A 13,117-nucleotide genomic window follows, 5' to 3' on the forward strand; every position below is an offset into this window, starting at 1 on the left:
GTGGCAATGCCGAGTGAAATATTAGTGTTCAAAAACTTGTCCGCCATTACGCGAATAGACCCAATGGCTCCCACGCTGGTTCCTTTACTATAGTAAGGCCTAGAAGGCCTTGATTATTTGTTTCATAAAAATCACATTCCTAAGAATACAAGTCAAATGGTTTATCGCGGCCAGAAATTTGTAGAAATCGGACAGAAGTTGCGAAATTGTCATTTGTGCAGGAAAGAAGCGTTTACCATAATGTCCAGTACTGGACAGGTATAGTGACCATGCACGGACACAGCCAATTTTCTCAGAGGGGGTCCGATCCCCTGCCACACCCCCCCCCCCCTTGGAAATTTTGAAATTTAGCACTTCATTTTTTGCATTCTGGGACATTTTTATGGACTAACCTGTTAAATTTGGAAAAATGATAAAATCAAGCTTTCTTGAAGGTAAAATTCTTAGTTTCTTTTAGATAAATAATATGAATTATGTCGGGGTCGTATGTAGCAGCAGCCGCATATACTTTACATGCAGTCCTAATGTTGCCTTTTTCGAAAAACATTTTCTTTCCTTCTTGTCTTCTTTCCTTTTTTAAAGATTTTCCAGAGGGGGTCCGGACCCCCGGTCACCCCCCCCCCACCCCTTCTGGATCCGCGCATGGTGACATATCATGCTTTCTGTTTATCCAGGTAAACTTGTGTTTGGTTAAATTTCAACAGAGCACAATTGTCTGAACAGTGTACAAACTCATTACTGTTTTTTCAGGCAAAGGTGGAAAAAAAGTGGTAGACAATGAAAGCAGTAACAGTTTTATTAAAAAAAAAATAAACAATGAGACAAACATTTCCAACATCTTTGGACGGTTCAAAAATCCCATGTTAAACATACGATAAAGCCCGAAACGCGTGAAAATGTTCCGAATGTAAATCGGGTGAAGTAAAATTATATATAAAATTAGATTGTGCGTCTAGATTGATTAAACTGGGCGAGTCTACTTACTTATTACTTGAGGATGGAAAAAAACGTGTTTTTTAAATGTTGCTCTTAAACAGGGTGGCGGTTGAACTACTAAAAGTACAACAACAGTTAATTCACAACAAATCGTACGGTATGTTTTATAATCAGTAGAAGCTAGTCGTATTTACGCTTATGAGACCTGTTTCACCCATAAGTAAAGAATTCACAGGTCCATCATGAAATATTTTCCCCAGCGCGTATATACTTGTCCTATTCAAAATGGCCGCGATCAATGAAAGAGGTAGCTTTGGACTCAGAACTATCAAAATATGATCAACAGAGCAGAAGTTGTCCACGAATTGTCAAGTAACTTAACCTTCAAACATCAAATTTTCAGAAACAACTCTTGAATAAGAATATGTTCATCCCTTGCTGCAATAAAGTTATCAAAATAATAAAATATATATATGATGAAATGTTAAGGCATGAACATATTTTAAATGTTGCTTAATTTTTCTGACTGCTGTCAAACATAATGTGTTTTCACTGGTTCTCAGTAACCTTGGATAACGATCACGTTCATAAAATAAATTTTATAGCAAATAAATAGTGAAGTTGTAACTAAAGTTTTGGGTCTACGGTTAGATTTAAATATTGACTAAATTAAGGATACCAGAATAGTTTCAAGAAACCGGGAGTGAAAATGTTCAAATTTATAACGTAAATTATGTCGTTAGTAGCTGGTCGGTAAAATCAAACAACATATGTGAAGTTTTAGCGTAACTGTGGCTTTCCGTGCAAATGATCATATTTTAAGTTTTAACATATTTATTCTACAATAATTTCCAGATACATATAGTTCACAACAGATGATACAATAAATTGACGAATGGAGATTGAACCGGAAGCAAAATGCTTATTGAAAGGTTCGTTCCACATCATATTCGTTCCACATCATATTTAGCGCATGAATAAAAATGAAACTAGATTCATGATAAAAGGTACATATCCTCTAAATCTGTTTTGTAAAAATATTCCAGTCGACAAATCCGAGTATTATTCGAAAATCACAAAAGTAAACTTAAATCATGAAAGTCATATTCTTTTTGATTTTTTAAACACCAAATCAGGAATGTTCAATCCTCCTAAGTCATCATCGTCATCATCAACTGTTAAATGTGTGTTAGCTCGATTCGTTGTTTCGTCAACAAATGCCGACGTGCCGAAAATCTCGTCGTAAAAATAATCATCTTCAGTTCCCCGCCGTTGCATAGAACTTGGTCGGCCATCTTGGCCACCGTCTTGTTCTCCGATTGAGAAGAGTTCTCGTTCTGATCTCGGAGGATCCGTGATATTGACAAAAGTTGCATCGTCTTGTGTGAGGGGACCGCGACTTGAAGTAGATGATCGTCTTCTTCGTCTAGGCAGACAGACTTTACAACTTTGGCAAGGCAGATTTCTAGTAAAATGTATACAGTTACTATCAAAAAAGTATGTATTCAAAAGCCTCAATACTAGTCACCTCTATAAAACTGATATAATATATATTATATAAATTTGTTACTGTATGTTCCAGCTATACACCGTGATATAAACTTGATGAGTCTGAAAAACTACTACGCTAAGCGGTTACTAGGTGTAAAGGGAGGGAAACCCACAGCGATGTGCAGAAAAAAATGCAGGGAAGTCCGGTTAACGTATATGATAAAGACATGTTGGAAAGATTGGAGACAATGAAGTTGATGATGCAGTAAAATGTTGAAGAGGCAGTTTACAGTTTTCGCAGCAGTTGAAGATAAAACAGTATATAGTTTAAACAATTTTGGAAGCAGTGACCAGTTGACCAGGAAGATAACAGTTGTTTAGGCAATTAAGGAGTAAGTAAGGAGTAAGTACACAATTAAGGAGGCAGGAAACAGTTGAGGAGGAGGCAGTAAATAATTGTGGAGGAAGTGAACAGTTGAGGAGGTAGTAATTAATTGAGTGGCAACAGTTGTGTGGGCAGCAGACATTGAGGAGGCAATAAACAGTTGAAGAGACAGTAAACAATTGAGGAGGCAGTAAACAGTTGCGGAGGAAGTAAACAGTTGTGGAGGCAGTTAACAGTTGCGGAGGAAGTAAACAGTTGTGGAAGCAGTTAACAGTTGAATAGTCAGTAAACCGACGTGGATGCAGTAAAAAGACGTTGAGACAGTTAACAGTTAAGGATGTAATAAACAGCTGAGGAGACAATAAAGAGACGTGGAGATAGTAAACACTTTAGGAGGTTGCATATAGCTATATTGAGGCAGTAAACATTTTAATTGGTAGTAAACAGTTGAGGAGGCAGTGAACAATTGAGGAGGCAATAAACATTTGAGGAGGCAGTAAACAATTGAGGAGAAGTAAACAACTGAGGAGGCAATAAACAGTTGAGGAGACAGTAAACAAGTAAGAAGGTAGTAAGCAGGTGAAGAGGCAATAAAATGTGTATATCAAGTAAACAAATGAGAAGGCAGTTAACAATTGAGGAAGCTTTTTATGAGGCAGTGAACAGTTAAGGAGGCAGTAAATGTTTGAAGCAGCAGTAAACAATTAAGGAGGCAGTGAATAACTGAGGATGTTTCTAAGGAGATAGTGTATAGTTTTGGAAGCAGAAAACAGTGGAGGAGGCAAAACAGTTGTGGAGGCAGTAAAATTTATTTATCAAGTAAACAAAACAGTTCTGGAGGCAGTAAAATTTGTATATCAAGTAAACAATTGAGGAGCCGGTTAATAGAGGAGGCTTTTGAGGCAGTGCACAGACATATGAGGAGGCAGAAAACAGTTGTTAAGGCAGTAAACAATTGAGGAGGCAGTTAACAGTAATAGAGGCAGTTAACAGTTACGCAGACAGTTAAGAAGGCAAAAAAATAGAGTTTTTGAGGCAGTAAATAGTTGACCGGACAATAAAAAGATGAAGAGGCAGTAAAAGACGTGGAGGCAGTAATTAGCTGTGGAGACAGTTGTGAAAGGAGTAAACAGTTAAGGAGGCAGATGAGGAGATAGTTAACAATTGGGGAGGAAGTTAACAGTAGAGGAGGCATTAAGCTGTAGGTAGAGGAGGCTGCAATCAGTTAGAAAGAGAGAGCGAGAAAATAGCCGAGGAGGAAATAAATTGCAGTGTATAGTTGAGGAGGCAGGAAGAGGCAGCAAACTTGTGAGGAAGCGGTGAAAAGTTTACGAGACAATTAATAGTTGGAGAGGCAGTACACAGTTGAGGAGGCAATCGCAAAGATGATAAACGGTTGTGCAGTATGTACTGGAGGAGGTTGTTTAGGAATCAGTAAACAATTGGAAAGGCTTTTGAGGATGCAGTAGGTAAAGCATTAAGCTGTAGGCAATGGAGGCTGTAATCAGTTGAAGAGAATGAAAACAGCTGAGGAGGAAATTAATTGTTGAGGAGTATACAGTGGAGGAGGCAAGAGGAGGCAGCAGACTGATGAGGAAGCGGTGAAAGCTTACGTACACAGTCGAGGAGGTAGTCGCGAAGACGGTAAACGGTGGTGGAGGCAGTAAACAGTTAAGGAGATAGCTGAGGAATTAGTGAACAGTTGAGAAGGCAGTACGCATTTGAGGAGATAGTAAACACATAAGGAGGCAGTTAACTGTTGAGGAGGAAGTTAATTGTTGCGGAGGTTGTAGAAAGTTGAGGAAGCAGATAACAGTTACGAAACAGTTAACAACAGAATAGGCAGTAAATAGTTGAGGAGGTAGTACACTAAAAACGTGAATTTCATCCGTCTTTCCAAAGTCTAATGATACTGCATCTTTATATGTACTGTAATCTTCGTGTGTATTGTTTCTGACTTTTGTTAGACACGCGACAGTTTCTCGGCAGGGTTGGGTACTGAGGTTTTAAAGAGCGCTGCAAAGTTGTATAAATAGGGTTGCAGAAAATCTAATTATGAAAGACTGTTAAAACAACATGCTATATCTAACATCTTCATGCACCATTTACAGGTAAACAAGAACTAAAGTAAAAAAGTAAAACCGAGACCGCTATGTTATTTTAACCTAAATACTACATGTAGTTTTTAAAATTCCGCGTGGAATAAAACTATATAAATACCCTTTCTTCTTCATTTTATAGAATATAAAGCTTCCGACGCCGACAAAAACAAACGCTATGAGGAAAATTCCGAGAGCCGTTCCAGCTGAGATGTGTGAACCTGAAGAATATATATACATATCAGTAAATCATTAACAAGAATCATTAGAAAATTTACACCGTTATTTTTTTTTTTTTTTTTTGGGTTTTACGTCGCACCGACACATGATAGACCGTTATTTTGTATGTATATCTGAGAAAATAAACAGTAAAATCAAGCTGCTTCAAATTGTGTGCTTTTAAAGACGTGTTTAGCTTATGTAAAATATGTAAAGTTCATTTCTGTTTGTCCTATCTTGCATATGTATAAAAGTGGCTTTTATTCAGTGAGTTATATACTGGGAGGTAGCATTGGGATTCAGTGTGACAGTTCTTAAATTTCTTAAATTTCGTTTTCTGCCATTGATAAAATGAGAATTTCAACCAAAGTTAATAAGTACTATTCGCGCATTTTAAAAGATATGCATAGGGCAGAGATATTGGTAATGTTTTATGGACAAGAGACCAAAAGGCTAACATTATCATACACTTACCGAATGACTTGCGGTCAACAGGCAATAGTTTCTCTTTGTAACCGGAAAGCCATTCAAAAAGCGTTTTATTACATGGCATCAGAAATGAATCCTCATATTTTTTTTCCCTCAAGTTAAAACTTTAGCCCAGCAAAATATAGTGTTAAAGTATAGACCAGTCACTAACATTAAATATGAACCGGTGATTTATATAAGAAGTCGTGTTATTATAACTACATTGCATTGTATTTTGAAACAAAACTGCTTTACCCAAATTGTCCTCATTCTTTGGAACATGTGTTGTAGATGTGTTGGCAGACGAATCAGTTACGTTGTTTATTGTCGATGTGCTTGGGGTGTACCAAGGATGAACCGTTGTAGTGCTTGATGACAATGGGGACTTAGATGAAATACTGGATGAATACGTTGAAGATGACGTTGGTAATGTGGATGATAAAACTGATGTCATAGTTGGATATGGTATCGTTTTAAACGAAAATGATGTGTTTGACGTTACCGGCGGTTTAAATGTTGTCGATGATGTTGTTTTTAGTGTTGCAGATGATGTTGTTGTTAATGTTGTCGATGATATTGTTTTCAATGTTGTCGTTGACGTTGGTTTCGGTGTTGCAGATGATGCAGGTTGCGGTGCTACCGACGATGTAGATTTGGGTGTTGCCGGTGATGCTGTTGTCGGAACTGTAGTTTCAGTGATCTTACTACTGCCGGAAGTTGTATGTGGGAGTAAGGTTGTTTGATTCTGGTCACATGTATTATTTTTTGTAGATTCTGTAGTAGCAGTCGGATGTGCAGTAGTGGTCGGAATACTAGCAGTGCTCGTATTATGAGTACCTGAAAGGTAAATTGATATAAATATGTCGTATTTTTCGCTTGTTGCTCCAGGCAGAACGTTGTTGTACGAATATTATAAGGTTATTATTGCGCGTCAAGTGTGATCCGACCAGGCAAAATCCACAAGAGACGAATACAAATTCCCAGATCTAGCTACTGTTATAATGACCCTTTTATTATATGTTTCCATCTTTTTGTTTGTTGTTTTGTTATCGAATGAAATCGTCAATGTTTATCTATGAGTGTAATTTTTGGATGCGCTATTTATAGGACTGTGTCAGCCCATGTCCGTCAACATACAATACAAAAGATACAATACCGAGTTTTCTGTCTGTTCGTATTTACTTTTGAAATACACGCGGTATTTTGACAGAAATTTAAATAAAAGGCTTTATCAAACTTTTAAGTAAGCCTGTGCAAACTTAGTTTTCATAGACCACGCAATAAAATAAATCTGTGCACGGCTCATCACACTTTTCGTTGGGTAAACTGTTTCGCTTGATCCTCAAGGTCTAACTTAAAATATTTTAGAAGCCTTTACATGGTCAAATAATTACTTTCATTCCATATTTTGCAAAACGCCAGTCAAAATTGCAAGAGACATTTTAATATTTCTGGAACCATAATTATCTTGAGTTTACAAGTTCTTTTTCAATTTATTGTTCTATTGATGGACCTGCATAACATGCTTCGGCACAGTTTTATAAAGGTAAACAAATTTTTAAGTTCCATTATCATTCAATTAGATCCCACCGTGGTGGACTATTCCCCAAGTTCACTAGAAGAGACTGACTGGTTCACGAATTTAATGAAATGATGCATTATGATGTACCGAAATATCATCACCGTTTGTGGTTTCTAGTTCCGTATCCTACATCAGCCAGTGTGATGTGGTTAGCAAGCCTGCTGATGAATTTCACATGTTACAACCGACTAGGCACTTTTTTAAAATATCGTGGTTTGAAAACTGTTTTATGTTAGAAACAAAAAAAAAATATTGATAAAATGTTATCTTACCATATCAAATTCACTAAAACGAACATACGTTATATTAAAAGTAGATTTGCTGATAAAAGTTAACATCAAATCGGAAATAGATTCCAGTTAAATTGTTTTTAAAAGTTAAAGGTTAGTATAGTCAGTACAGTAACAAATAAGAACGTTAAAATTCTGTTACATTTCGTAAAAAAAGTTTTGGGCGTTTATTTTAAAACAAAATTGTTGGTATAACCTGCTTAACTTAAACCATTTCCAGGTTTGGACGGAAAACTGTCGTAACTCGTATTAAATATGTTTAAGAGTTATCAGCTCGATCTTAACGTCGTTCTGAATACAATATCATATTTCTAAATTGTTATGAGGTTTTAAAATTGTAAATATTGATCTTTACCCCAGATTACATCGCATTTATCATCCGGTTTGAGATAATGAAACTTGAATTAAAAACTGTATCAGTAAAGGATAGCTCAGGTTTATTTTGTCCTACAGCGTGATGTTTATATCATATATATCTATCCTTCATTTTGTTTTGTTTAATTTCTTAACAATTCACTTGTATTTTTTTAAAACATTTAAATTTACTTTTCTAAAATTAACTTAAAACTAAGAACTTGAAAATAGCATTTAAGTTAACTTACCTTTTGAAAGTAATACTCCGAAGTTTAGCACGACATAAACAAACGCGACACCGCCCCCTTTTACATTCATGCTATAAACGATATAAACGGGTGTCCTTCAGTCACTCACTCTTATCACCGACCATAAAACAATCGAAGTCTTCCATTCATCTCAAGTTTAAACTGTTTATGTAATTTCTTCCCTTTTTGTGATCGTGGGGTTAGTATTTAATGTCGATGTCGACGAAGATTTTAAAAGTATTAACTATTATCTAATCTTATATGTAAGGTATAAAAAATTGATAACATGAAACATCAAGTCCTGTTCATGTTTATAACAGGTGTGTTTAAACTGGTTTGTGGTTGTCATAGCCTCTATTTTAAGGCTGATTGATATTGGCGTGATTATTATTTCAGCCCGTCTCAATGGGTAAGTTCACATGGAAGCTCTAGGGTAGAGTAGAGACCGACTCTATACTCGATAACCCATTTGAACGGTATAAGTTAGTACACTAATCATATTTTCCCCGTTGAAGAGCTGAACTCTGCAAACACCATGGCGTTGTAGGGTTTACTGGTTCCTTGCTTTTCATCATAGCGCTCAATGTGCAGGGAAAAAAAGTTTTACATATTTCCAGGACCCAACTTTTGATTGGTCGGTTACTTTACTGGTGGGTGTAGGTATATTGTACACAACAGCCTACCCTTCTCTAGAGCTTCCATGTGAACTTCCCCAATGTGTCAGTATCACGACAGGGTTATTGTTTTCAATAAAAACAACGAAAAAAAACCCGAAGCGTTCAAATTTCATGGGGGCTTTTTTTACTTGGCTTTCTGTGCGAGCACTTGCAAATGTAATGTCAAGCAGAGAACCAGATATGACAATAAATAAACCCAAGGAAAATATGTCTAAATGAAAGTTACTTCCTTTTTGCGTCGCCGGTCGATGTATGTGTATCTTACAATTTTATCTGTTTAAGTTATGATGAACATCAGCATGATGAACGAGCCGTTAAAAAGACTTTAAAAAAGTTAACCTTGTACTTTGATTAATTCACACCACGCTTTTGTGGAATGTTTAGCAATAAAATACATACCGTACATTGATAACTTATCTTACAGATTATATACAGGTTGTTGATAGTTTTATCAGTTGTTGTAACGTATACATGTTTACATGTTTGTAACATGACATTGGACATCATCAACTTACATAAAAGAGAATGCAATTGTATAACCTTGAGGTTCGCTTTTCACTTAATGATTTCTTCGACAATAATTATTTTCCTAGTCTCATGTAAACAATGATCTCTTTTTGGTTTTGAAAATGACAGCCTTCAAAGAAAATTCTACAACAGTCCACTAGGCTAGAGTATTATAGATTACCGACAAAAGTTGTAACATAGATTACCGGCATAAGTGTAACATAGATTTACGGCATAAGTGTAACATAGATTACCGACAAAAGTTGTAACATACATTACCGGCATAAGTGTAACATAGATTACCGACAAAAGTTGTAATATAGATTACCGACATAAGTTGTAACATAGATTACCGGCATAAGTCCGCTAACCAGTCGGCAAATCTCAGCAGAATCTTCAACCATTGCTGAGGAAAAATGAATTGGAGGGTAGACGATATTAAGGAACAAACACATATTATTTTAATTAAAAAAAAAGCACGCCAAATTAAACTCGTAAAACAAATCAATCAAATGTTATCTTACAGGTATTCCACCTACAGCAGCGAACCTCCCCTTCTATCATCATATGAGCCGTGCCATGAGAAAACCAACATAGTGGGTTTGCGACCAGCATGGATCCAGACCAGCCTGCGCATCCGCGCAGTCTGGTCAGGCTCCATGCTGTTCGCTTTTAAAGCCTACTGGAATTGGAGAAACTGTTAGCGAACAGCATGGATCCTGACCAGACTGCGCGGATGCGCAGGCTGGTCTGGATCCATGCTGGTCGCACACCCACTATGTTGGTTTTCTCATGGCACGGCTCATATACATATTGTATGGACGAGAAAAACCAGTATGTACACCTAAGATTTATACAAATGATATTCGCTCAATATCTATAATAATAATAATAATAATAATAATAATAATAATAATAATAATAATATTCAATTCAAAAGTTGATTAGGCATAAACATAGATACATGTTCATACATGTTCATCGCCTTTACATATATACATTGTGTGTGGCGGTAAAGTTAAACAAATAGTATAAGAAAAGTACAAAAAATTGTGTATTTTGTAACTTTTTATAAGTAGGGGTATGTAGTGAAATGAATGATAAAATAATATCAGTTATTTGATAATTTTCAAATTTAAATATGTTATCTAATGTCAGAATAATTTGTATACTTGATATATTGCTAGTGCAACATTCAAACACAAATAGTGCTTGACTCCTTTTTATTCTATCGTTGCTTTACTTACAGGCGAATTGCTGAAAATAATACGATTTGGGTCATTTATAAACGATCTGGGTTAATTATGGTCAGTATACAGGTTGTTACACCTTATTGTACAGGTGAAATTGAGGCAATGGTTATGCCAAATATGATATGAGATTTGATAATCGGAAATATAAAAGGAGTTTCAGATAGGCCAGTCATAAACAGGAAAAATCAAGGTGAAAGATGGGCTTCTTCAGGCGAGGATGTTGCTGCAATTGGATGACGAAAACCAAGCACGCAATAGATATAGAAACTACAAAACCATCTGAGATTTTATAAAGTCAAAGAGCAAACACGTAATGTTGAACAGATAAAAAATGCTCAGAAAGATGACGAAACGGTAAAGAAACCTTGGACTTCTGCTTCAGATAAAGCGAAACTGAAAACGAAGAGAGGTTTCAAATTTCAGTATGAAGCGAGGAAAAAAAGAACTATATAAAAACTTTGAGAAGAAGATGGACAGAGTTATTAAACAGATAATAGTCCCATCACACTAAGGAGAAGTGTAATGACACTAGCTCATAAGTCTAAAGACAGGGGACACTTACTAGTACTAGCTAAAGAGACAGTTGATGAAAGACGAACAAGTTTTCACTGGCCTGGTATATCAAATGATGTAACAAGATTTTGCCGGTCATGTTATGTATGCTAGAACGTTAAGACTGACCTTGGCATCAAAAAGTAATACCGGTAGTACAACAGAAGAAAAATGGAGACAATCTGATGTCAGACCAGAGTCACACAATTGTAATAATAGAGAATGGAACCGAAACAATATGAAGTCATCTATTAAATACATGAACAGTGGACCACGTTGTCACGACAGAAATGGTAAAAAAAGAGAAAACAACGGACAAGATGACTGGGGTTATAAAGATCGCGGCTCAAATAAATCTGAGCATAAGAATTCATGGGGACAAATTGACACAAGATATTATCTCGGAAAAATGATTTATACATAGGGATGACAGGACTTATCATGTAAAAGAAGGTGTCGGTGATAAAAATTATTATGTCAACAGAAAAAATTTCAAGTACTCCTGCGGCGAAAGAAACAAATGAAAAACAATAATGAAGATAGAAAGGAGATGAACGTGTCTGAAAAGCGTTTGTAACGGGTACCGGATGTAAACTGGTTAAATTATAAAGGTTTTTTTCTACATCTATTTTGTTTATCCAATCTTGAACGTTTATTTGCTACACGTGATCGTACAATATATTACCGTATTGGACGCACGTGCATACAAAAAAAACCCCTGTATTCTTTCAGTATTTGGACGGTTCAACAGTCTCATGTTAAACATACGACAAAGCTCGGAACGCGTGAACATGTTTCGAATGTAAATCAGGTGAAGTAGGCGCCCTATGTACAGTGTTTGACTATGCGTCTTGAAATCAGGATTATTTGTCGTATATTTCTAACTTAAGGTAGCAGTTGGTAGTTTCCAAAATCCTAAAATAAAGGTAAGTGTCAAAACTGAAGGCCCCGTTTTCATTCAAAATAATATTCAATGCAGATTTTGTGCTTTGGTGCTGTGAAATGGACATTTAAAAAACTTCTGACAAGTATTCAGCCGACCTGAACGGAATTAGTGTCCTGAAGTTTGTCAAATGCGGAACTGCGAATATTGATTGCTGGTTCTATGTGCAAATGTCAAAACATCAGAGGCCTAATTCAAGAAGGAGTACTGAAAAAAGTAATCGGTTGACAGATAATTTTGTTATGCAGAATAGGTACAGGAGAGGCTTGTGTTCAAAGCACTGTGCATTGTTGGACTCCTGCTCTTCCCCTAACTTTTTGCCACGAGGCCAAATATGGCAATATTTTGGAAACATTGTCCAAATTTTCGCGTACCTATGTTTCACTATTAGCTACCTATGGACTACAGAGTCTTATAAATGGCAAATATTTCTATCTGATCTTAAGAGAGCATACAAATACATGATAGCTTTATGCTTTATTTCTTTCAAAGCACATTGTTTAGTTGATTTCTGCTTAAGGTATTAGATCACTAATAGAGAACCTCCTTTTTGAAGAGTATTCAATTCCTACCATAAACCTACTTTTACTGCAATTCTTAGGGGGGCGTAGGTTCAAGCCCTACTGGGACCAAATTTTTTTTTCCTTATTTTCCTTTTTTACTAGTAAGTTTTTACTTCTTTCAAGACTTATTATTGATGTTTTGTACAAAAATGGAAAAAGATGAATCTTTTAAGCAATTTCTTGGTGTTCAAAGAGAATTTACTACTTAAACAGAAGGGGTAGAGTTACAAATCTTTAAAAATATTTAGTTATGCACGGTGAAAGTTCTCTATTTTGCTTTCACTCTTAGATTATATACTGTGGAAGAAATTTAGGTAGGTTTTACGTCTTCCCTAAGGTTATTTCTAAATGGAGTAAGCAAAATTCAAAACAGAAACACATCATTCGACCTTATTTTTTCAATGTTGAAGTATGAATTCTGTCTCATTAAATCCGTTTACTTGAGGCACCATAGAAAAAATGATATTGACATTTTTATATGGTGTTTTATAATTGTTTACCAATAGTTTGATGTTTCTTTATTGAAATTAATGGTAAAATGAGTTCTCTG

At 35.9% G+C, this 13,117-nt stretch overlaps 1 protein-coding gene across 1 annotated transcript; it reads right to left on the minus strand.

The window, feature by feature from the left end:
* Window positions 1–769: 769 nt before the first annotated feature.
* Window positions 770–8,680, minus strand: LOC123555053 (mucin-5AC-like). The gene is made up of 4 exons (XM_045345588.2): window positions 8,073–8,680; window positions 5,854–6,435; window positions 5,033–5,132; window positions 770–2,401 (listed from the first exon to the last, which is right to left on the minus strand). Exons 1-4 carry the CDS (start codon window positions 8,140–8,142, stop codon window positions 2,038–2,040), a joined length of 1,116 nt encoding a protein of 371 aa, XP_045201523.2. The 5' UTR covers window positions 8,143–8,680; the 3' UTR covers window positions 770–2,037.
* Between the last annotated feature and the right edge of the window lie 4,437 nt (window positions 8,681–13,117).

Source organism: Mercenaria mercenaria, chromosome 7 (assembly GCF_021730395.1).
Source record: "Mercenaria mercenaria strain notata chromosome 7, MADL_Memer_1, whole genome shotgun sequence".
Lineage (NCBI taxonomy): Eukaryota > Metazoa > Mollusca > Bivalvia > Venerida > Veneridae > Mercenaria > Mercenaria mercenaria.